Source organism: Procambarus clarkii, chromosome 35 (assembly GCF_040958095.1).
Source record: "Procambarus clarkii isolate CNS0578487 chromosome 35, FALCON_Pclarkii_2.0, whole genome shotgun sequence".
Lineage (NCBI taxonomy): Eukaryota > Metazoa > Arthropoda > Malacostraca > Decapoda > Cambaridae > Procambarus > Procambarus clarkii.
The window spans coordinates 25,469,834-25,491,917 of NC_091184.1; the positions used below are offsets into that span (position 1 = coordinate 25,469,834).

The 22,084-nt window shown below is 40.8% G+C and overlaps 1 protein-coding gene across 1 annotated transcript in view; it reads right to left on the reverse strand.

The window, feature by feature from the left end:
* LOC138371393 (tripartite motif-containing protein 5-like) overlaps positions 1–22,084 on the reverse strand; it is a 52,028-nt gene that overhangs the window by 25,302 nt on the left and 4,642 nt on the right. Inside the window, exon 2 of the mRNA XM_069336179.1 lies at positions 15,900–15,969. Coding sequence (XP_069192280.1) covers positions 15,900–15,905 — 6 coding nt within the window. The 5' untranslated portion in view covers positions 15,906–15,969. The remainder of the gene's footprint in view (positions 1–15,899; positions 15,970–22,084) is intronic.

A 22,084-nucleotide genomic window follows, 5' to 3' on the forward strand; every position in this document is an offset into this window, starting at 1 on the left:
GAGGATACAACTGACGATTTACTATAAAACCAGAAAAACGGCCAGCCTACTCATGAGAAACTCTCCAGACACAAAACAGAACGCTTTAAAAGAGACTAATGTCGTCTATGCCTTCAAATGCCCACTTGGGGACTGTAAGCTCCAAAAAACCCAGTATATAGGCAAGACAACAACATCTCTTTCTAGGCGTTTAACGATGCATAAGCAACAGGGCTCCATTAAGGAACATATAATCTCTTCCCATAACCAAACCATCGCCAGAGAAATCCTAGTAAACAACACAGAAATCATCGATAGATACAGCGATAGCAGGCGGCTTGACGTTTGCGAGGCACTACACATCAAGAAGTCAACACCAGCAATCAACAGCCAATTATTGCACAACTATATTCTACCCACCTCAAGACTCCGCTCCAATATAGAAGCATCAAGAAATATGGACCAATAGGCTTTCTACAAACACTTCTATTCAATACCCATTGTTTCTGTTCTGTCTTGTGTTGATACTTTTAATACCCTATTAATATCCCCTCCTGTTCTGTCTTGTGTTAATGCCACATCACCCTTCCCACCTCACTCAAATGTAGATATAAAATCAGAGATACGTTCTAATCAGTTGTGTATTTGTGAAGTCTTTGAAAATGTAATAAGTTTTACGAAACGCGCCCGTGTCGCGTCAGACTAGAAATAAAAATGAATTTTGGAGAAGTGATTTTTTATTTACCTCCAACAGTGAAGCGTAATGTACGAAAGATTGAGAAAATTCGTGTTAGAATTATTAATCTTACTTTTTCGGTCATATTTAATAATATATATATATATATATATATACTGTATATATATTAGTATATTTTGGTAGCATTCTTTCCTGTAGACATATATTATTAAATATGACCGAAAAAGTAAGATTAATAATGACCCCTGACTGTGATATAAATAACCAGGGTTGTGATAATAGCAGGAATGTTGTAATAATTAGCGCTGTGGGAGGAGTGATGCTGAGAGACGGAGGGAGACAGCATCGTTTACTGACTGTGTGGCTACCTGTTATTGTTTGCATTCATCATACCAGGTCAGTGGTTCTCTATGGTGAACACAAATGTAGATACTTATATATAATGTGTGTATTAGTGTAATAACAGCAAAAGGATTATGCTGGGAGGAGCCATATGGGTGACGTAGGTGACGTCGTCTGCACGATTTGTCTAGCTGTTTAGAGGGTGGCCACTATGCTCTTTGGGCGCACTACAAGCTTAGGTGTATAGTTACGGTGCATAAAACATGTAGATACTTATATATAATATGTGTATATAGGGTAATAACACTGCAAACAGTATTGTTGGGGGAGAAAGTTTAGTGCATGTGACCTTGAATGAGTGAGGGAGCCGCCAGCCGCCATCTGTGTATAGCGACGACTCTTAGTGCCTGAACTATATCAGCTTAGCTGTACAGTTGTGGTGAACAAAATATATACATACATATATTGAGGGAGTGGCAGCGAGTGGCTGGCTGGTGTGTGGTGGTAACTCTTCGTTGCTTTTCGACTCTCAATACCAACTCAGTGGTTCGTTATGGTGACCAAAACATGCAGATACTTATATATAACCTGTGTATAGAGTGTAATAGCAGCAAAACTATTTGTTTATTGTTTTATAAACATAATAATTGAATCACTAATATGCACATCATACTTTTGAGTATAGTGATTATTCACCACTTTTATTATATAAATATATTACAATACACACTACTGAATAATATTACTGCAAAAAAACTAAGAAAAAATCAATCGAAGACATTGAAACAATTAGGTAATAATATCTTTGTGGCAACTCCCACCTGTCAGCGCGGGTGACGCTGACTGGGTCTGACGACCGCTCTGTCAACGCCCACTTTTTGCCAGACTTCCTCGGTCAATTGCACCCAAAATATGTCACCTACGATTTTTTTTTATTTTTCCCGTGCTCAGGGGACACAAATTAACATGTCTAGAAGACGAAAAAAAAAATTTGATTTTTTTTTTTCTTGCGCACAGGGGTGTAAATGTCCCCAGGACCCCTGAGCAGTGTAAGGGTTAAACAGCTTTGATTTTATACCTGCATTTGGGTGAGGTGATGTTACAACAGTTTTGGATGAGGTGAAAACAAATTTTCAACACAAGACAGAACACGAAACAATGGGTATAATATTTTGTAAGTTAAAAGGAAGAATGTAAGTAACTGCAATGGGCCTATTGGCCCATATTTCTTGATGCTTCTTTATTGGTGTGGAGTCTTGAAGTGGGTAGAATATAGTTGTGCATTAATTGGCTGTTGATTGCTGGTATCGACTTCTTAATGTGTAGTGCCTCACAGATATCAAGCCGCCTGCTATCGCTGTATCTATCGATGATTTCCGTGTTTTTTGATAAGACTTCTCTGGTGATGGTCTGGTTGTGGGAAGAGATTATATGTTCCTTAATGGAGCCTTGTTACTTATGCATCGTTAACGATGCATAAGCCATTCTATAGGCCATTGCTCCCCTTGCCTCTCTGAGGGGGCCAGGTTCTGGCCGTGGTCCCCGGTAGGCCCTTGAACTCCATACACATGACTGATGCCAAAGTCTGACATTAGCATATCAGCCTGGTAATGCTCCGGGGAGCCTCCGGGTCTCACCTAGAAAATGGCGTTTCATTACATTCAACGCTGTTTTTTTTCCAAAATTTTCACTATACAGTAACACTTGTTAATGATACAGGTCTATATTTGATGGGATCTTCCCTACTGCCACTGTTGTAGATTGCTGCTGCCTCTAATATCAACAGGGAATCTGAAATAGGTAGTACAGTGAATATCAACCTTGTAGTGCAAACATTTGTTCTGTGTTAGCCTTTTTCCACACATCTGCTAGGACTCCTGTTCACGGGGATGCCTGAAAAAATCTGTTAAGTGGAATGCTGAGCTCAAGTGCACATTCTCTCAAAACCCATGGTGAAACTCCATCTGGACCAAATGCTTTGTTCTTACTTAGCTCCTTTGGCATTTTTTTCACTTTATATTCAGACACCTCTATGAAATGTGAGAAATCTTTAAAGAATTCGGATAAAGAAAGATATCTAGAAGTGGTTCTAGATAAAAAGCTATCACCTGAGGACCACATAAAGAACATTGTGTGAAGAGCCAATGCTACACTTTCTAACTTCAGAATTGCTTTTAAATACATGGATGGCAAAATACTAAAGAAATTATTCACAACTATTGTCAGACCAAAACTGGAATATGCAGTGGTTGTATGGTGCCCATATCTTAAGCAGCACATCAACAAACTGGAAAAGGTGCAGAGACATGCAACTACTGTAATTTACTCGTGGAAAATAGTAGAGGGGCTGGTCCCAAATCTGCACACAGAAATAATATCATTTGAGACCGGAAGGTATGGCAGCATGTGCAGAATACCCCCGTTGAAGAGCAGAGGTTCAATAGGTACTCTGAGAGAACTCTGTCAACATCAGAGGCCTGATACTGTTCAACACGCTTCCACTAAATATAAGAGGCATAACTGGCCGACCCCTCACAATGTTCAAGAGAGAACTCAATAAGCACCTCCAAATGATACCTGATTAACCAGGCTGTGATTTATACGTCAGGCTGCGAGTAGCCGCATTCAACAGCCTGATTGACCAATACAGCAACGAGGAGGCCTGGTCGACGACCGGGCAGCGGGGACGCTAAGCCCAGAAAACACCTCAAGGTAGCCTTAAGGCAAGGCTAAAAGTTTTGTGAAGAAATGTTTGCACTGCAAGGTTGATATTCAGTATGTCACTTATTTCAAACTCCCAATTGATATTAGAGGCAGCAGCAATACAGTTGCTTTTACAAGTTTCATTGTGTAGCCTAAGGCTTACCTTCATTGTATCTAGAGGCGGTTTACCTGCTTGATGGGGTTCTGGGAGTTGTTCTACTCCTACTTCTACTCTACTGGAAGTACTTGAGGAGTACTCTCTACTCCTCAAACTCTGACTTGTGAGAGTTTGGTCCACCAGGCTGTTGCTTGGAGCAGCCCACATACCCACCACAGCCAGGTTGGTCCAGCACTCCTTGGAGAAACTTATCTAGTTTTCTCCTGAAGATGTCCACGGTTGTCCCAGCAATATTTCTTATGCTTGCCGGGAGAATGTTGAACAACCGCGGACCACTGACGTTTATACAGTGTTCTCTGTGCCTATAGCACCCCTGCTCTTCACTAGTTTTATTGTGCATTTTCTTTCGTATCATTCACTCCAGTATGTTGTTATTTTACAGTGTAGATTTGGAACCTGGCCCTCTAGTATTTTCCATATGTATATTATTTGATATCTCTCTCGTCGACTTTCTAGTGAGTACATTTGGAGGGCTTTGAGACGATCCCAATAATTTAGGTGCTTTATCGGGTCTATGTATGCCATATATGTTCTCTGTACTCCCTCTATTTCTGCAATCTCTCCCGCTCTGAAGGGTAAAGTGAGTACTGAGCAGTACTCATGATGCGACAACACAAGTGATTTGAAGAGCACAACCATTGTGATGGGATCCCTGGATTTGAAAGTTCTCGTAATCCATCATTTTTCTGGCTGACGCAATATTTGCTTGGTTATGCTCCCTAAACATTAGGTCGTTAGACATCATTATTCCCAAATTCTTTACATGGTGCTTACCTACTATGGGCAAATTTGATTGTGTTATGTACCCTGTATTATGTTTAACCCCTTGTTTAACTCCAAGCTATTTAGCATTTGTCACCCACAGGCGCATACAAAAAAAAATTATTTTTTCTTTTAAACCTGTTAATTTGTGTTCTCTGATCATGGGAAAAATAATAAAAAAATCGTAAGTGGCATATATTGCCCGCTATAGGGCGGGGAAGTCTGGCAAAAAACAGGCGCTGACTCAGCGTGCGTCCTAAGCGATCTGTTGCTCGCCAGCTGTCAGGCAGGAGTGGCCACAAAGACATAATTACCTAATTATTTCAATGTCTCTGATTGATTTTTCATAGTATTTTTGCTGTAATATTATTCAATAGTGTGTAGTGTGATATATTTATATAATAAAATGAGTGAATCATCGTTGTACTCAAAAATATAGTGTGCATATTGTTGATTCAATTATTATGTTCATCAAACAGTGAACAAATACTTTGTCGACTATTACACTATATACACAGGTTATATATAAATATCTGCATGTTTTGTTCACCATAACGTACCATTAAGTTGCTAATATGAGTCAAAAAGCAATGAGGAGTGACCGCCACACACCAGCCAGCCACTCACTCGCCCACATTCTCCTCCCACCATACTGTTTTTGCTTTTATTCACTATATACAGGTGTTACATATAAGTATCTACATTCGTGTTCACCATAACGAACCACTAAGTTGGCATGCTGAGTGCCAGTGGCAACCAGTGGCAGCCTGCCTCTGGCTGCTACTTCCTCCCTCCCTCACCCACATTCTCCTCCCACAATACTGTTTTTGCTTTTATTCACTATATACAGATGTTATATGTAAGTATCTACATGTTTTGTTCACCACAACTGTACAACTAAGTTGATATAGTTAGTTCAGGCACTAAGAGACGTCGCTACACACAGTCAGGTGGCGGCTGCTTCCTTCACACATTCAAGGTCAGACGCACTAAAGTTTCACCCCCAACAATACTGTTTGTGGTGTTATTACCCTATATACAAACGTTTTAAACACTTTTATTATGTGTGATGTTAGTGCAACTGGCCTATAATTTTTTGCCAAGGCTTTACTCCCCCACTTGTGCAACGGAGCTATATCTGCAGATTTAAGTGCTGCTGGTATCTCCCCTGTATCCAGGCTCTTTCTCCAAATTACGCTGAGTGCTCTCGCTACTGGTACTTTACATTTCTTTATGAATATTGAATTCCATGAGTCAGGCCCAGGAGCTGAGTGCATAGGCATATTGTCAATTTCTCTTTCAAAGTTTTCCGAGTTTGTGGTAATATCCGTTATATTATCTGCAGCTTGAATGTCATTCATAAAGAAGCTGTCTGGGTCATCAACTTTCATGTTGTTTATTGGTGTGCTAAACATAGCCTCATACTGGCTTCTTAGAATTTCACTAATCTCTTTGTTGTCCTCTGTGTACGTACCTTCATTTGTAATTAACGGTCCAATACTGGTAGAGGTTTTTGATTTTGATTTTGCGTATGTGAAAAAATATTTCGGATTTTTCCTTATCTCTTGTATAGCTTTCTGTTCCAATTCCATTTCCTCAGACTCATACGATCGCTTCAACGTTTGTTCTATTTCTTCGATCTCCCTGCTTAGGCTTATTTTTTTTGCTTGTGATAGTTGTGTCTGCCGAAGCATTTCCGTTATTTTTTTCCTTCTCCTGTACAGTTGTCTGCGTTCTCTTTCTAGAGTGGTCCTCTTTCTGCCCCTCCTCACAGGCACGTGCTTCAAGCAGACCTTGTAAGCTTCAGCTGTCAGTTGAGCTATTCCCTGTGTGGGAGTTTTGTCGTTTATGACTGTCTCCCATTGAATGGTTGCAAGGTCTACATTTATTTTTTCCCAGTCGATCCTCTTATTGTTAAAATTGAATTGATTGAATATTCCTTCTCGCTTGTTGGGTCTCTTAGACCTCCTACCATTATTTATGCTAGTTCGCACTTCAATGAGCTTATGGTCTGAGTATGAAGTATCTGAGATTGTGATGTCTCTGATTAGTTCATCATTGTTTGTGAACTAATGATGAACTAGAAAACAAGTCTAGAAAACTAGAAAACAACAAAAACACACTAGAAAACAAGTCTAGTGTGTTTTCGTTCCTAGTTGGTTCTGTAATCTGTTGATTGAGCGAGATTTTGTCACAGAATCTCAAAAGTTCTCTAACCTGTGGTTGGTTATTTCCCGGGTCATTCCCTGCTATGATATTTGTGTTTGCCATTCTCCATCTTAGACTCGGTAAATTGAAATCTCCAAGGAAGATTAACTCTTTTGCTGGGCTGGCAAGCGACCTGGCACACACTGCAACGAAGGCTGAGCATTGGCCATGAGCGCACAAACCACACTCAAATGTTTATACAGTGTGACCTCACTCGAACGAGGCGAGGCCGATTCGTTTCACTGCGGAATTCGTTCTACCCGTCAGCCCCAGGCTGTCCCTCCCCTTCATGTGAAAATAACAAAGGTCCTACATCCACTATCAACAAAACAAAAAATCACAGAAAATCTATTTATTATGTATTTATCATTTTGAACATGGCACATGATAGAACAATCAATTGTAAACAATTCCATATTAAAATCAAAACTATGTGACTGTTATTTGTGGCTGCAAATATGATGTAATGGCCAGGATTTCCATAAGCCAACTGTATCAGTCTACATAAATATTCATAAAAATTCATTTATTATGAAGTCTTCATTTTCACTATGGCATTTGATAGAACAATCACTTACAAACAATTTGGATTAAAAATTCTACATATATGAGCATTATTGAATCCAAAAAAGCAAAATCACATAATTTTCTCAACAAACTGAAGAGTAGGGGTGGTTGGCGGGCCGCCGGCAGCTGGTAGTCAGGTGCGGGAGGGGAGGGGGGGGGGGGTTGTAGCATGTTGGCGGTATAGGAGTGGGGGGGGAGGGTGGCAGCCAGACTGACAGATCTTGGGCCAGACCAGGCCTCAGGCCAGGCCTCAGACCAGGCCTCAGGCCAGACCTCAGACCAGGCCTTGAACCCAGACCTCAACGAAACTCGACCCAATGTTGACTGCATAGAGGCTAGCCGCCTCCTTACCCCTCCCTCCCTCCCTCCCCAATACATCCCCTCACCACTGACCCCACACTTTATTATGAATTCTTCATTTTGACTACGGAATATGGTAAAGCGATGCATTACAAACCACTGAAATGGTAAAATTTTCTCTCCTAATTTTGTCAAAAGCACCAAGTGAGCTTAGTATCGAGGCAGGCACGTGCTGTAGCAGTCAGCTGGCGTCTCTACTCACCCTCCTTCTCTGACGCCTTTCCACCCCCTAATACATCCTCACCACTGACACCACAATTTATTATAAATTGTTCATTTTGACTATGGAATATGATAGAGCTTTGTGTTGCAAACAACTGATATGGTAACATTTTCTCAGCTAATTTGGTGAAAAGCAGACAGTGAGTGAACTATCAAGGTGGAGCATGGAGGCGCCAGCCACGTATTGCCATTTACATGATAACTCGAGCCAGAGCTCTCCACTGACACAACCTGCCTCCCCTGACACCACTGTTACCCCATCTTCCCTGACAACTTCCACCACTGACACAACCAGCCTCCCCTGACACCACTATTACTCCAGCTTCCCTGACAACTTACACCACTGACAACCTCCCTTCCATGAGAATAACTTACACCACCTGCCTCCCCCCTAACAATAAACCCTAACTACTGACACCACTTGCCCCCGTGACAACAACTCTCACCAATGACCCTTGATACCATTTTATCATCCTTCAACCATTTATCCCTAGAAACAATGGGTAAGCATAATAAAACACTGTATAACTGTTTACACTTTGGCGAATCATAGATGATGACAGCCACCTCCGACGCTCGGTCTCGGTGACTGCTTGGATGAACAATCCTCGCTTAATCAAACATTTGTATGTTACACTGAACATTTAGTACCTAATTCAATTTGTTCGGATCTTCTGGGAATTCGCTAGAACGGGGTTCGTTAGTGAGGATGAACTGTACTCTTTTCAGCTTTCTAACCTCAATTTTCATGCTACGTCATTCATTTTGCTATCAAACTGTTCACAATATAAAGGGACACATTTAAAACCAGTCCCATAATATTCGGACAATAAATGGGATTTTTAAAAATGCATTAATTGATGATGGCATTACCTTCATCAGGGACTCAGCGTGTTTTGGTTTTATGATGTCGATACCCTCATCAGGCCGCGAATCCCCTGATATTATTAGTTGGTTTTTGTTAACCCTTGGGCTGCTCTCTTGCGATTTTAGCCTGCAACACGTCTTATAAAAGTGTTCATGTGTGTTTCCTGATCATGGGAAAAATAGAAAATAATTTGTGACATATTTTGACCACAATAGGGCGAGGAAGTCTGGCAAAAGTGAGGCGTTGACAGAGTAATCATCGGAGGCAGTCAGCTCCACCCGAGCTGTCAGGCGGGAGTTGCCACAAAAATATTATTACTTAATTATTTCAATGTCTTTGATTTTTTTTTCTGTTTTTTTTCGAGTAATATTATTCAATAGTGTGTAGTGTGATATACTTATATAATAAAATGTGATCCATCGCTATACTCAAAAAGTATTGTGAGCATATTAGTGATTCAATTACAGTGCATCCTCACTCTAACGAACCCTACTCTAAAGCATTCCCGGATAATCCGAACAAATTGCATTTGGCGCTAAATGTTCAGTAGAACATACAAAAAATCATTTGTGTTGCTCCACTGATGGTGATGACCTAGGCCGGTATGGCAGGGCTGTGAGAGCTGTGTACTGTACACACGTTCCACATCATTCACTTCAATATCCGTATCACTAGTATCAGACACCTGTCTTAGGTCTTTTTCCAGATTTGAGTTATCAAAATCCCTGGCATGCTCATCTTCAAGGAATATGCCCTGTATTTAAACATCAGAGTGTTTTCTCAAAAACATGGCCAACTAGAGACTGGGAGCTCAATATGGATACATACAAAATGGTTGCTACCTTGAATATGAGCCTGCCCACAACCGTGGGGAATGCTGGGAATTTTTTTCAAGCTGGCAAACACCTCAGGAATCCATCTTGTACCCAAGTTTTGAACCCTACAATATACCTACAAGTGCCTTAAGGGGTTTGCTATATGAAAATTTAAAAGTTGTTGTAGGGCATTGAAAATTTATTATCCTGATACATGTGAAAGGTGCTGCAACTGGGCCAAGTTTCAGCATCGCAGCCTAAATAGAGAGGGAGAAAAAAATTAAAAAAGTTTTTTTTGGACAATTTTTCAACAATGGTCAAATCATTTCACAGCCCACAATTGTGAACCGAAATCAGTTCTATGACACTTTGCTATGACCTTACTATATAATAAAGATTTGTCTGGTGGATTTTTATCCCAGATGTATTTAGTGCAATAATACAGATTTTGTAAATTTCCCAAAAATTCTATGCAACAATATGATATTTATAAATATTTATAAATTCAATATATCTACGTAGAAAGAAAAGCCACCACAATGTTTTAGAGGCATAAACTCTACATATAATGTGCAAGTTTCATGTAAATTGAATAATAAATAAAGTCTTTGAAATCAGATAAAATTGTAAAATATTTACCTGCACAAACGGAGGTTAAAGTTCAGCCACCTTTAGCTGAGGTTGATGTTGACCAATATCATTCAAAATTTGCACACCTGTAGATAGGCTTGGATTCAGTAAGGTGTGCAAGTTCCATGCAGATCGCCTGATAAATAAAAAAAAAAAAAGTTAAAAAAAAAAAAAAATTATATATTTGCCACCAGTTTTATATGTACAAATATTTATGAAGTAATATCACAATATAACACTAAAACATACTAACCTAATATAATTGGTCAGAAATATGGGTCCTCAAGGTGGCACTGGAGTGGCACTAGTAGGCACCTGCGCCATAGCTGGGGGTCAGCCCCCTCAGGCCCCCTCAGGGGCCTTTCTTGGTTTGGTTGTGCGTCTCATTGGTCTCTGCATATCCTTGTCCTTTTTGTTCAAGTACCAGTCCAGTTAGATTTGGAGTAGCAGGTGCAAGACCTGGAGTAGAAGGTGGAAAATGTGGGGTGGCAGAGGGTGGGATTGTGGGGGGGGGGGCAGCGGGCTGCATCTACGGGCAGCTAGCATGCTTTCAGCTTTCATAGTTTTCCTCATCTTCGTTTTGTACGTCATTTTGCAGTAAAAATAGCACAAATTGTGAGAGCGCGTCCATGATAGGTCCACCAGCTGAGGGACACAAAGAGTGACTGACTTAGCCAGCAAGCCCACCCCTCTCTCACACGAGACTGTTACCAATGAGTGAGTTTATATTCGTTTTATGCATAACACGTTATTTTCCACGCTATTACGAAATATTAGACTTCTACAACGTAAGACACAACACCCCACGGCGCACCCAGGCCACGAGAACCGGATTCACGAAAGTTGCAGCGGGAAATTTGACTCTAATTACGTTATTTTTCAAGATAACATAAAACGGTTTGCACCACAGTGTTGCCAGAACGTTGTAGTATTTTTCAGAAATTTTAGTAAATTTTCGAAATTTTTTGGATTTGAGCATAGATGTCCCCTTAACCACTGTGATGCGCCGAGTTTATTGTGACATTCCCCGTGCACATGAAATCAAGTGTTCCCCCAAAAATGTTTTTTTAACCCTGAACATGTATGTCTATGTAAAAATAAATATAAAATTCCACTTACTTTGTCTGTGGGGACGTGGACAAGGTGCGCTGTGACGTCATCATGGCTGGTCGCCCGTACCAGAAACTCCCAGAAACAAGCGTGCAGGCCATTCAAGCATTGAGAGTTGCCACAAATATATTTTTAATTATTTGTTCTATGTATTTCCAATGCGGTTTTACTAGTTTTTTTATTGTATATGATGCATATTTTTGTTATTTACAATATGTATACAACAGAGCATTCATAATGTTCCATGGAACTGTGATACTGTGTGTCAGTAATGTATCCACAATGTTTATTGTTGCAATATTACTTGCTAAAAATTCACTAAGATTACAATATGTATAGTTTCACACACTATTTACACACTAACACACTGTATTACACAATCAGTACTTCGGAAGTGAGTAATAATCAATGAAGTAGTCCATGGTACAAAGCACGACTTCGCTCTCGTTGCACCAGGTACAGATAGATTTTCGCTGTTTCTTTGTTCTGTGTACTTGCAAATAACGCACTCACGTACATCCTTGGCTTTAGTACTTGTAAGTGGTATGTAGCCAAGCTCGTAATGCGTAAGGTAGTCTTGAAAATATCGCTTTGTAAGGTCCCTGACTGGAAGATTCAGTCATTTATAGCAAGTGTCAGTCAATCTAGAAGAGATTGAGCCATTCTGGAAGAGATTCAGCTAATCTTGAAAATATCTATGGAAAACACCACCATGGAAACCGCTAACACTGTTCATCTATGCTACTTGTACCAAATGCATCATCACTGAACCCAGAAAACGATTCATCTATGTATCACCTATATAAATTGGAGATGGCATAGGTGGACATGGGTGGCGTTCACAGCTACAACTGGATACGCTCACTGTATCATCCTAATAGGTGTGGTATCACTTGCATCCGACCTTTGTGTTAGGTCCTTATTGCGCCAAGCTTCATCAATATCATGACCCTTATGTTCTTCAGGCTATAAGGTCTGAATTTTTCAACATCTTTCAATTTTTCAGCGATCTTTCAACACTGCGTCGGACAGGTGTTTGGGAGCCAGAGGGGCGTGCACCACCCCATGGTTACTCACTCAATACTAACCCAGCCAGCAGCCCTAGGACATTCTGGGAATTTTTTTCAAAGAAAGCTGCCTCTCACTGGGGGGTCCCAAGATTTCATTTTGTATCCAACCTACCGCGAGCGTGTTTTGACCGTGTACAAAAAAAAAAACTTTTGTCGGTGGGGACAGTCGGCACAGTGCAGTGGTTAAGGTGTTATGCGCACCCCTTGATCGAGCGAAATTAGGCACTAATCCATTTCAGAGGGTTAATACACTCAACAAAACTGGTTAATAATACCATGACTAATACAATCAACATCACTGGTTAATGCCAATATGATGAATACACTCACCATCACTGGGTAATGAAAACACCAAGAATAACCCTTGTGTGGCTCCGGGCTATTTAGCATTTGTCACCTACAGGCGCATACCAAAAAAAAAAAAAAAATTTTTTCTTCCTAACCTGTTAAGTCGTGTTCCCTGACCACGAGAACAAAAAATTCAATTGAACTTACCAACGACATAATTGAGCCGACAAGATGAGCGATGACGTCACACCCTGCATGATCGCTCATGCACGGTGTGTCCCAGAGGCGTCGCGCGCGATCTTCAAGCAGCCAGAGTTGCCACGAATTTATTTTCGCGGCATTATTTACAGTGTCTAGGCCTATTTTATTAGCAATATTAGTCACTAATTGTGTTGCACATAATGTTACATCACAGTCATTGTCAATAAATGTTACATACATCGGGTACACACATGTGCACACAAATGTTTTCCATTACGCCATTATATTATGTAATCACAATGTTCATTATTATATGTACACACAAGCACACACTATGTACAGGTTTTTGCACTATTATTGCACATTTAGAATTCTTGGAGAGAGTGGTAGTCGTTGAAGCAGTCGACAGCACACAATGGAACTGCACACGCTTCACACCATGTTTGCACCACTTTACGTTTCTGTACTTTCCTTTTTGTTGTTTTACATACTAGGCATTCACGTTGGCCTATTGCACGCTTTCCAGCTGGTGGCAAATGTTTACTCTGTGTTGCTGAAAGGCCTCCATGTGAGCAAGCATGGGTGTAGCAGCATGCTGCAACACTGGGTTCATGATTGGTCTTTGCATGCCAGGGACATCTTTAATAAACTTTGCTAATAACTGTGTCCCAAGTGTAAAAGCAAACGCATGGAAACTAGGTTTACGTCCAGTTTTCACCAGATACATATTATAGCAGGTCAACATGCTCATGTCAACATGATGGAAAAACACTTTTGTCGTCCATTTCAATGTTTTCCGCACACACTCGATAGTGCCAATCATCATGTCAGCCTTATCAATCAAACGCATGTTGATATTATAGTCAAGACCACAATCTGGCTTATATACTGGTTCTTTCGTTACACGGTTCACCTTGCCACTGTTCACCATTGTACCCTCATGAATGGTTGTCAGCAGGTTCACTTCTCTCTTGTCTTTCCACCGAACCGAGAGTATTTGATCACATTTCTGTAGCTGGCACTCACCAACTGCAAGTCTACCGTCAAACACTGGCATTTCCCTCCTTCGTGCCTTTACTGTGCCAACCAATCCAGTTCTATTTTCAACCAAAAACCTAGTTAGCAATGGACTTGTATAGTAATTATCTGTGTATAAGATGTGGCCCTTGTTCATCCATGGTACCATCAGTGACTTCACCACACTACCCGAGAAACCATATTCGTCGTTACCGGGAATGTCTACATCGCAAGCTGAATACAGAATCATGTGTAACACGTATCCTGTTTCACAGTCACACAGTACTGTACAAAGAATTTCAATCCAAATCTTTCGTTTGATTGGATATACTCGTTTCGTTTGGAGGGAATATACTGCTTGAATGAAACATGTCCTTTGAAAAGCACAAGGGATTCGTCAATCACCAGCTTCTGTGCTGGTACATAAAAATCTCTGAACTTATCAATCACTTTATTCATATAGTGCCTCACTCGCCAAAGTCTATCATCCCCTGTCCGGTCCTCATTACTTGCAAAATGCAGACACCTGAGGAGTATCTGAAACCTATCTCGGGATATATATTTCCCTAAGAAAGGTGTTGGAATAGTCAGATCTTTGCTCCAGTAATCTGTGATAGCGTGTTGACACAGTGCTTCATCAACATACATATTGCTAAAAACACATACATTTCACCTACATTGGTGGTTTTCCAACGATGCAATCGTGAAAATTCTGTTATCTCTCTTCTAATGAGATGAGCCGCATGAAGGTTCGTTTGGTGTACAATATATTCCATGAGCGGCTCATCATTGAATGCTGTAAAATAATCTAATTCACTCATATCCTCTCCATTATCAGGGAAAAGCTTGGTAATCCCGTCTTTATTGTCTAAGGCAGGAATTCGAGTAATAAAACCAGCACCATCACTCCACACTAGTGCACCTGGTGTCCTGCGAGACACAACAGGGGCACAACGGCGAGGAAGCGATGTACACCGTGGACCAGGAGCTGAAGCCTGTCTGCGCACAGTACGGCCGCTACATGCACATAAAGTGGAAGCACTTGAACATCACCATCACTACACTACTCTTGGTGCCTCATGTTGTTCCATGCGGTGGCGCTTGGCTGAGCGAGATGCTGCCGACGCGATAAATTCTCGCCCAGTAACACCACTGGTACTGGCAACAGGCTCGGTAACACTATGTTCTGATTCCACTTCACTAAAACCAGAAAAAGAGTCACCTTCCTCTGACTCGTCACCGAAAATATCCTCAGACTCTAAATAAGCACATGAACTGTGTGGTAGAGGGTGAATTGAAGTAGACACTGGGCAAGGTGAAATGGGTGAGCATAAAGGCCTCGCCATGGGAGGAGGCTGTATCTCATTTTCACTGTCCGTGCTACTATTATCGGTCAATTGTGTGTTTAGTCTTTATCAATGTCAGAGTCATCAAAATCACTTTCCTCACCATCAGAAAATAATTCACTGGTTATTTCCTCTTGGGCGAGTGATTGCGTGGTGCGAGCCCAGGAAGCGTTCGGCCGTGCGCTCGACATGGTGGCTGCTGGGTAGCTGATGCCTCCCACTCGATGGTAGCGCGAGCTGGATTTTTTTTTACAAAATGGCGTCTGTTTACTATAGCCCCTAAGCCGCATATGGGAGCCCCCTCTACCCCGCGGGCCTTTCAAATCTTGCGCGGTACTCCAATGCATCATATGATGTGGAGCGCAAGTTACTGCAAGTCACTCAACCCATCATATGATGAGTTGCGCACTTAAAGGGTTAATACACTCAGCATCACTAGTTAATGACATAATAAATATACTTACCATCACTAGTTAATGACAATATCATGATACACACACACACTGGTAGTACAGTAAGAATAAAATTGTCCTTACCATCATTAATGGGCAGAAGTTGTGTTTGCTATCGTCCTGGGTAGCCGAGCACAGATGGAAGCAGTATTACCTATTAGGCAAAATAAAACAAATTTAAGGTGTCTATGACTAAATTTTTCCCACCAAAACATAGTAAATTTTTAGAAAAATTTAATAATTTTTTTTAGGTATTGTGCTTTGAGCAAAAGTAAGGAGGGTGGGCAGGAGTAAGGAGGGTGGGCAGGAGTAAGGAGGGTGGGCAGGAGTAAGGAGGGTGAGCAGGAGTAAGGACGGTGGGCAGGAGTAAGGAGGGTGGGCAGGAGTAAGGAGGGTGGGCAGGAATAAGGAGGGTGGGCAGGAGTAAGGAGGATGGGCAGGAGTAAGGAGGATGGGCAGGAGTAAGGAGGATGGGCAGGAGTAAGGAGGATGGGCAGGAGTAAGGAGGATGGGCAGGAGTAAGGAGGGTGGGCAGGAGTAAGGAGGGTAGGCAGGAGTAAGGAGGGTGGGCAGGAATAAGGAGGGTAGGCAGGAGTAAGGAGGGTGAGCAGGAGTAAGGAGGGTGGGCAGGAGTAAGGAGGGTAGGCAGGAGTAAGGAGGGTGGGCAGGAGTAAGGAGGGTAGGCAGGAGTAAGGAGGGTGGGCAGGAGTAAGGAGGGTGGGCAGGAGTAAGGAGGGTGGGCAGGAGTAAGGAGGGTGGGCAGGAGTAAGGAGGGTGGGCAGGAGTAAGGAGGGTGGGCAGGAGTAAGGAGGGTGGGCAGGAGTAAGGAGGGTGGGCAGGAGTAAGGAGGGTGGGCAGGAGTAAGGAGGGTGGGCAGGAGTAAGGAGGATGGGCAGGAGTAAGGAGGATGGGCAGGAGTAAGGAGGATGGGCAGGAGTAAGGAGGGTGGGCAGGAGTAAGGAGGGTGGGCAGGAGTAAGGAGGATGGGCAGGAGTAAGGAGGATGGGCAGGAGTAAGGAGGATGGGCAGGAGTAAGGAGGATGGGCAGGAGTAAGGAGGAAGGGCAGGAGTAAGGAGGATGGGCAGGAGTAAGGAGGATGGGCAGGAGTAAGGAGGATGGGCAGGAGTAAGGAGGGTGGCCAGGAGTAAGGAGGGTGGGCAGGAGTAAGGAGGGTGGGCAGGAGTAAGGAGGGTGGGCAGGAGTAAGGAGGGTGGCCAGGAGTAAGGAGGATGGGCAGGAGTAAGGAGGATGGGCAGGAGTAAGGAGGATGGGCAGGAGTAAGGAGGATGGGCAGGAGTAAGGAGGATGGGCAGGAGTAAGGAGGATGGGCAGGAGTAAGGAGGATGGGCAGGAGTAAGGAGGGTGGCCAGGAGTAAGGAGGATGGGCAGGAGTAAGGAGGGTGGGCAGGAGTAAGGAGGATGGGCAGGAGTAAGGAGGATGGGCAGGAGTAAGGAGGATGGGCAGGAGTAAGGAGGGTGGGCAGGAGTAAGGAGGGTGGCCAGGAGTAAGGAGGGTGGGCAGGAATAAGGAGGATGGGCAGGAATAAGGAGGATGGGCAGGAGTAAGGACGGGTGGGCAGGAAAGGGGAAGGGGGTATGGGTGGGTTCTCGGCTGCCTCCCCTCCCTCTCTAACAGCCTACTGTACCCAAGATTAACCATGTAATGTATCAATTATACAATGTATGTATGTGATGTAACTATATAACCTGAGCTTGTAAAAGCACCTTCATCACCTTCAGTGATTAATTAAGTGCTTAATTGCACACTAGTTTCTCTATCAGCTATCTCACCCTGTCAGAGTAAAAGAGACAAATGTATGTGAATGCATGTGTGTGTGTATATATGTATGTATATATGTATGTGTGTGTATGTATATGTATGTGTATAAAGTATATATGGAAGCTGATCAAAATTACATTTCACCTTTGTAAATGCACATTAATGACACTATGTAAAAGACACATCGAACACTTTATGTAGGGCATACGTAAATTTGTGTATCTATGTATTTACGTATGTAGGTTAGCTAAGCATTTTAAAAGCACCAAATCACCTTCTGTGGTTGATTGTTCAATAAACCCTTGAACTATATGTTTAACACATCTCTATCCCTGTCCATGGAGGACAGAAGAAAATGTATATATGCTGGTTAGCATTGTAAATGTGTGGCCACGTCTGTGGTAGAAAAAATAATAATAATAAAAAAAAAAGCCTACGTAATACAAACCACGTGCATTAACCCTAAAGCTGCTACAGCCTGGGCTGTAAAAGCTGGGCTGGGCAAAAAATATTTGAATTATGTGAAAATTAATATTAAATGTTAAACAAATCTCCAACTTATTGGCATAAGCATCATGAAAGTTTCATCCCAATATGTTCAGAAATGTATTTTAGACAATGTTTTTTAAAAAGGAGAACATTTTGTTGATAAGGAGAACAGCTCCTATTAACTGGAACTGAGGGATAATGCAGTAATAAAGAGATGCAAGCACTTGTCCAATGTACAAAGAAGAATAGTAGCAAAAAGTGTCCACAAAGTGGATATGCAGCTGGTGCCTGTAGAGCATTGCCGATTAATACATAATAATACCAATAATAATGAGTATGTTGTCATGCTCTATTTTGTTATATATCATAAAAATGCATTGCCTAATGTTAATTTCTGTTTCTTTCAGAAATGTCCAATTTTTTTTTTTGGGGGGGAAGGAGATTTGTTTTTTTCTCCATTGTTTATTATCAGATTTTGTTGTAACCTCTACATCCTGGAGAGTGCATACCCATCCCTAACTATGTCAAGATAGAATGAAATTGGTCACCAAATAAATCAGTCACAACTGGCAGAACTTGGGACTGAATTTTTGTACTGAGTTTTTTAGATTTCATATTCTATTTTCTTTGTATCTTTAGGCAGTTTTGATGATTAGGGAGCAGATTAGGGCTTTATAACTTTTATACAGAATACATTTTTATCCCTTATTTAAATCCCTAGTTAATAACTATATTTTGTTTCTTGGGGAGGGGGGGGTATTTTTTCTTGACATCATTACAACACATACAGTATTGACCTACAAGTTTCGCATATTCGAGTACGAATGTCAAACTACCTTTATTAAAACAAATAAGTAAATTAATGAATAAGAACTAAATTTTTCATTGTCAATAACTTCAACTTCAATTATCTCTAAAACTAGAGTTTCAACTTTAGAGTCAGTTTAAAAAAATCCAGTTTCGGACCGATTCTCACCATTTTTACAAATAATGTGCACAGCTGTCTGTTCTATAATCTGATTAGAATGGATTTTTCCCAAACCCTACATGTTTGGAGTTATCAATTTTTTTTCTAGGTTTGGCGTATAATTCAAATGCCACATTGACGATTTTTTTTTTACAGTAAATTAAATTGAAAACATATATTCTAAATCTATGAAAATAAAGATCATATACTACTCTGAGAGCATAATAACTCCAAAGAAACAATTGGTGATAGTTAATATTTTTGCAGTGGATTTCAAAATCTGATGTTCTCAATATTCACTTTTATAATTATTTTTTATTTTCTTATTTTTTAAGTTACGTTTGTGATCATTTAGACAAAGTTGCAGGATTTGCTAGTATGCACAAAAAATTGGAAAGCATTAGAGCAAATTTGAGAAACTGAACTTTTCCATCAGGTCCTGTCGTATATGCTCCTGAAATATGGCATATTTGGTTCCGAAACGCTATACGTGCTAGTGGCTTTACAAGAATGGTAATTTAACTTAATTTCTATATTCTCTGTTAACCCCCCAATATATCTTCTTGTATATAAATAAATAAATAAATAAATATGTATGCCATGCACAGCTTAATGGTTAATACAGAACTGTATTGTATAAAACTTCAAGCTAACAATAATAATATTTTAAATAAAACAATTTATAAGTTGATTCTATTAGAAATGCAGCTGAGAGACTTGCTGTGAAGTTAAACATAGACAATTTCAAGGCTAGCACTGAATAGTATGTTGATTTAAAGAGAGGCAATGCATCATTAACAAGAAAATTTGTGGTGAGGCATTAAGTGCAGATGTTGGAAGTGCTAATGCATATAAACATAAACTTTCTCATTCTCAGCACATGATATCTAATAATCTAAGCTGATTTTAAGTGTACAAAGCAGATAAAAATGGCTTTATCTGAAAGATATGTATATGATAAGATATATGATAAGATATTTAACTGAAACTATATATTATGAAAGATATTGTAATGAAGCTCACAACAAAGAAACAAACTAAGATTCAAAAGTTTTGGTACGGTTTCACAGTAGGCCTACAGGACCAGCACCCAGCACTAGCAAGGACTCACCTTCCAAGGATGCCCCAGGCAACTGGACCAGCACCCAGCACTAGCAAGGACTCACCTTCCGAAGATGCCCAGGCCACTAGACCAGCACCCAGCACTAGCAAGGACTCACCTTCCGAGGATGCCCAGGCAACTGGACCAGCACCCAGCACTAGCAAGGACTCACCTTCCGAAGATGCCCAGGCCACTAGACCAGCACCCAGCACTAGCAAGGACTCACCTTCCGAGAATGCCCAGGCAACTAGACCAGCACCCAGCACTAGCAAGGACTCACCTTCCGAGGATGCCCAGGCCACTAGACCAGCACCCAGCACTAGCAAGGACTCACCTTCCGAGGATGCCCAGGCAACTGGACCAGCACCCAGCACTAGCAAGGACTCACCTTCCGAAGATGCCCAGGCCACTAGACCAGCACCCAGCACTAGCAAGGACTCACCTTCCGAGGATGCCCAGGCAACTAGACCAGCACCCAGCACTAGCCATAACTTACCTGGGAGTACCAATTGAGCTGTACAGTACAGTTCTAATGACATTAAATGTACAAAGTGTAGTTTATATGATATAAGTGTACTGCAGTAGTGTGATTCTAGTGGACTGTACTTTATGTACAGACTGTAGTGTATAATGTACATTTGTTAGAAAAGTTACTGTTCTTTAAACAATTTATATTCATATGTGTGGCACTCTCAGGATATTAAGGCTAACAAAGTTTGCACTACAAAACTCAACTGGTAGGGTAAGTACAGTACTGTAACGTGCAATATCAATTTATTTCATTGCATTACAAATTCTTTGTTGTTTAAATTATTCAAAAGGCAAATGTGTACTGGCATATGTATTATTAATTTTTTTTTTGGGGGGGAAGGGGGATGCCGGGGCCGGATTGATGGAATGAATTCCACACATGAATGAATCGGCTACGCACCCATATAGCTCATTCAAGCGAGGGCACACTGTGATACTCATATAATTTCTACATTTACTATCTACATTTAATGTCATTTAATTTCATGAATTTCTTTGATAAAGTGTTTACTCGTGTCCTTTATGATCTTGGTTATTTGTAAGTGCTGGCCTCATTAACCTTAAATTATAGTATGTTTATGTTACTCTATGTTCTGATATGTTCCAAAAAAATGTCATGAGGAGCAGTTCTAAATTACACCTTGTATTTCCATTCTGTAATTAATGTAAATAAACTACTGTACTGTTGCTAGAACTACTGACTCCATAATGTAATAATCTATGCCAGTACTCTTGACTATACTCTGTACCTGTAAAGTAAGGCTGTAAAGTACCTGTACACATTTTTTGTCAATTTTACTGTAAATTATCTACTTAAAATTATCTGTTAGTTTAAGGACTTCCCCGAAACTCTATGCGTGCTAATGGCTTTACAGGAATGTAAAATCAACCTCATTTCTATGTTCTCTCTTGACCCCCAATGTACCTTCTTGTATATAAATAAATAAATAAATGCTTGTCATCCTTATGTATCACCTTTGTATTAATTTTTTATTTTCCTTGAACATTCTCATTTTGTTAACTTACTTCTCTTATAGTATTAAGTGTTTTACCCCGTCACAACATTAATTAAAAAAATTCTATATTACTATTAATTTTGCCCGAAACACTTTTCGTAATAGTGGCTTCATTAGTACAGTATGTGTAACTGCTGTCCCTTCAATTGAACAATACTCTTATTACACATAGAAATCACAATAGTGTGATGCATCAAATTTATTTATTTATTTATTTATTTAGTTATTTATATACAAGAAGGTACATTGGGTTTGTGAGAATACATAGCATGGTATTTACAATCTTGTAAAGCCACTAGTACGCACAGCATTTCGGGCAGGTCCTTAATCTAACAGATAATTTTAAGTAGGAAAATTCTAGCGGAATTAATAAAATGATAACA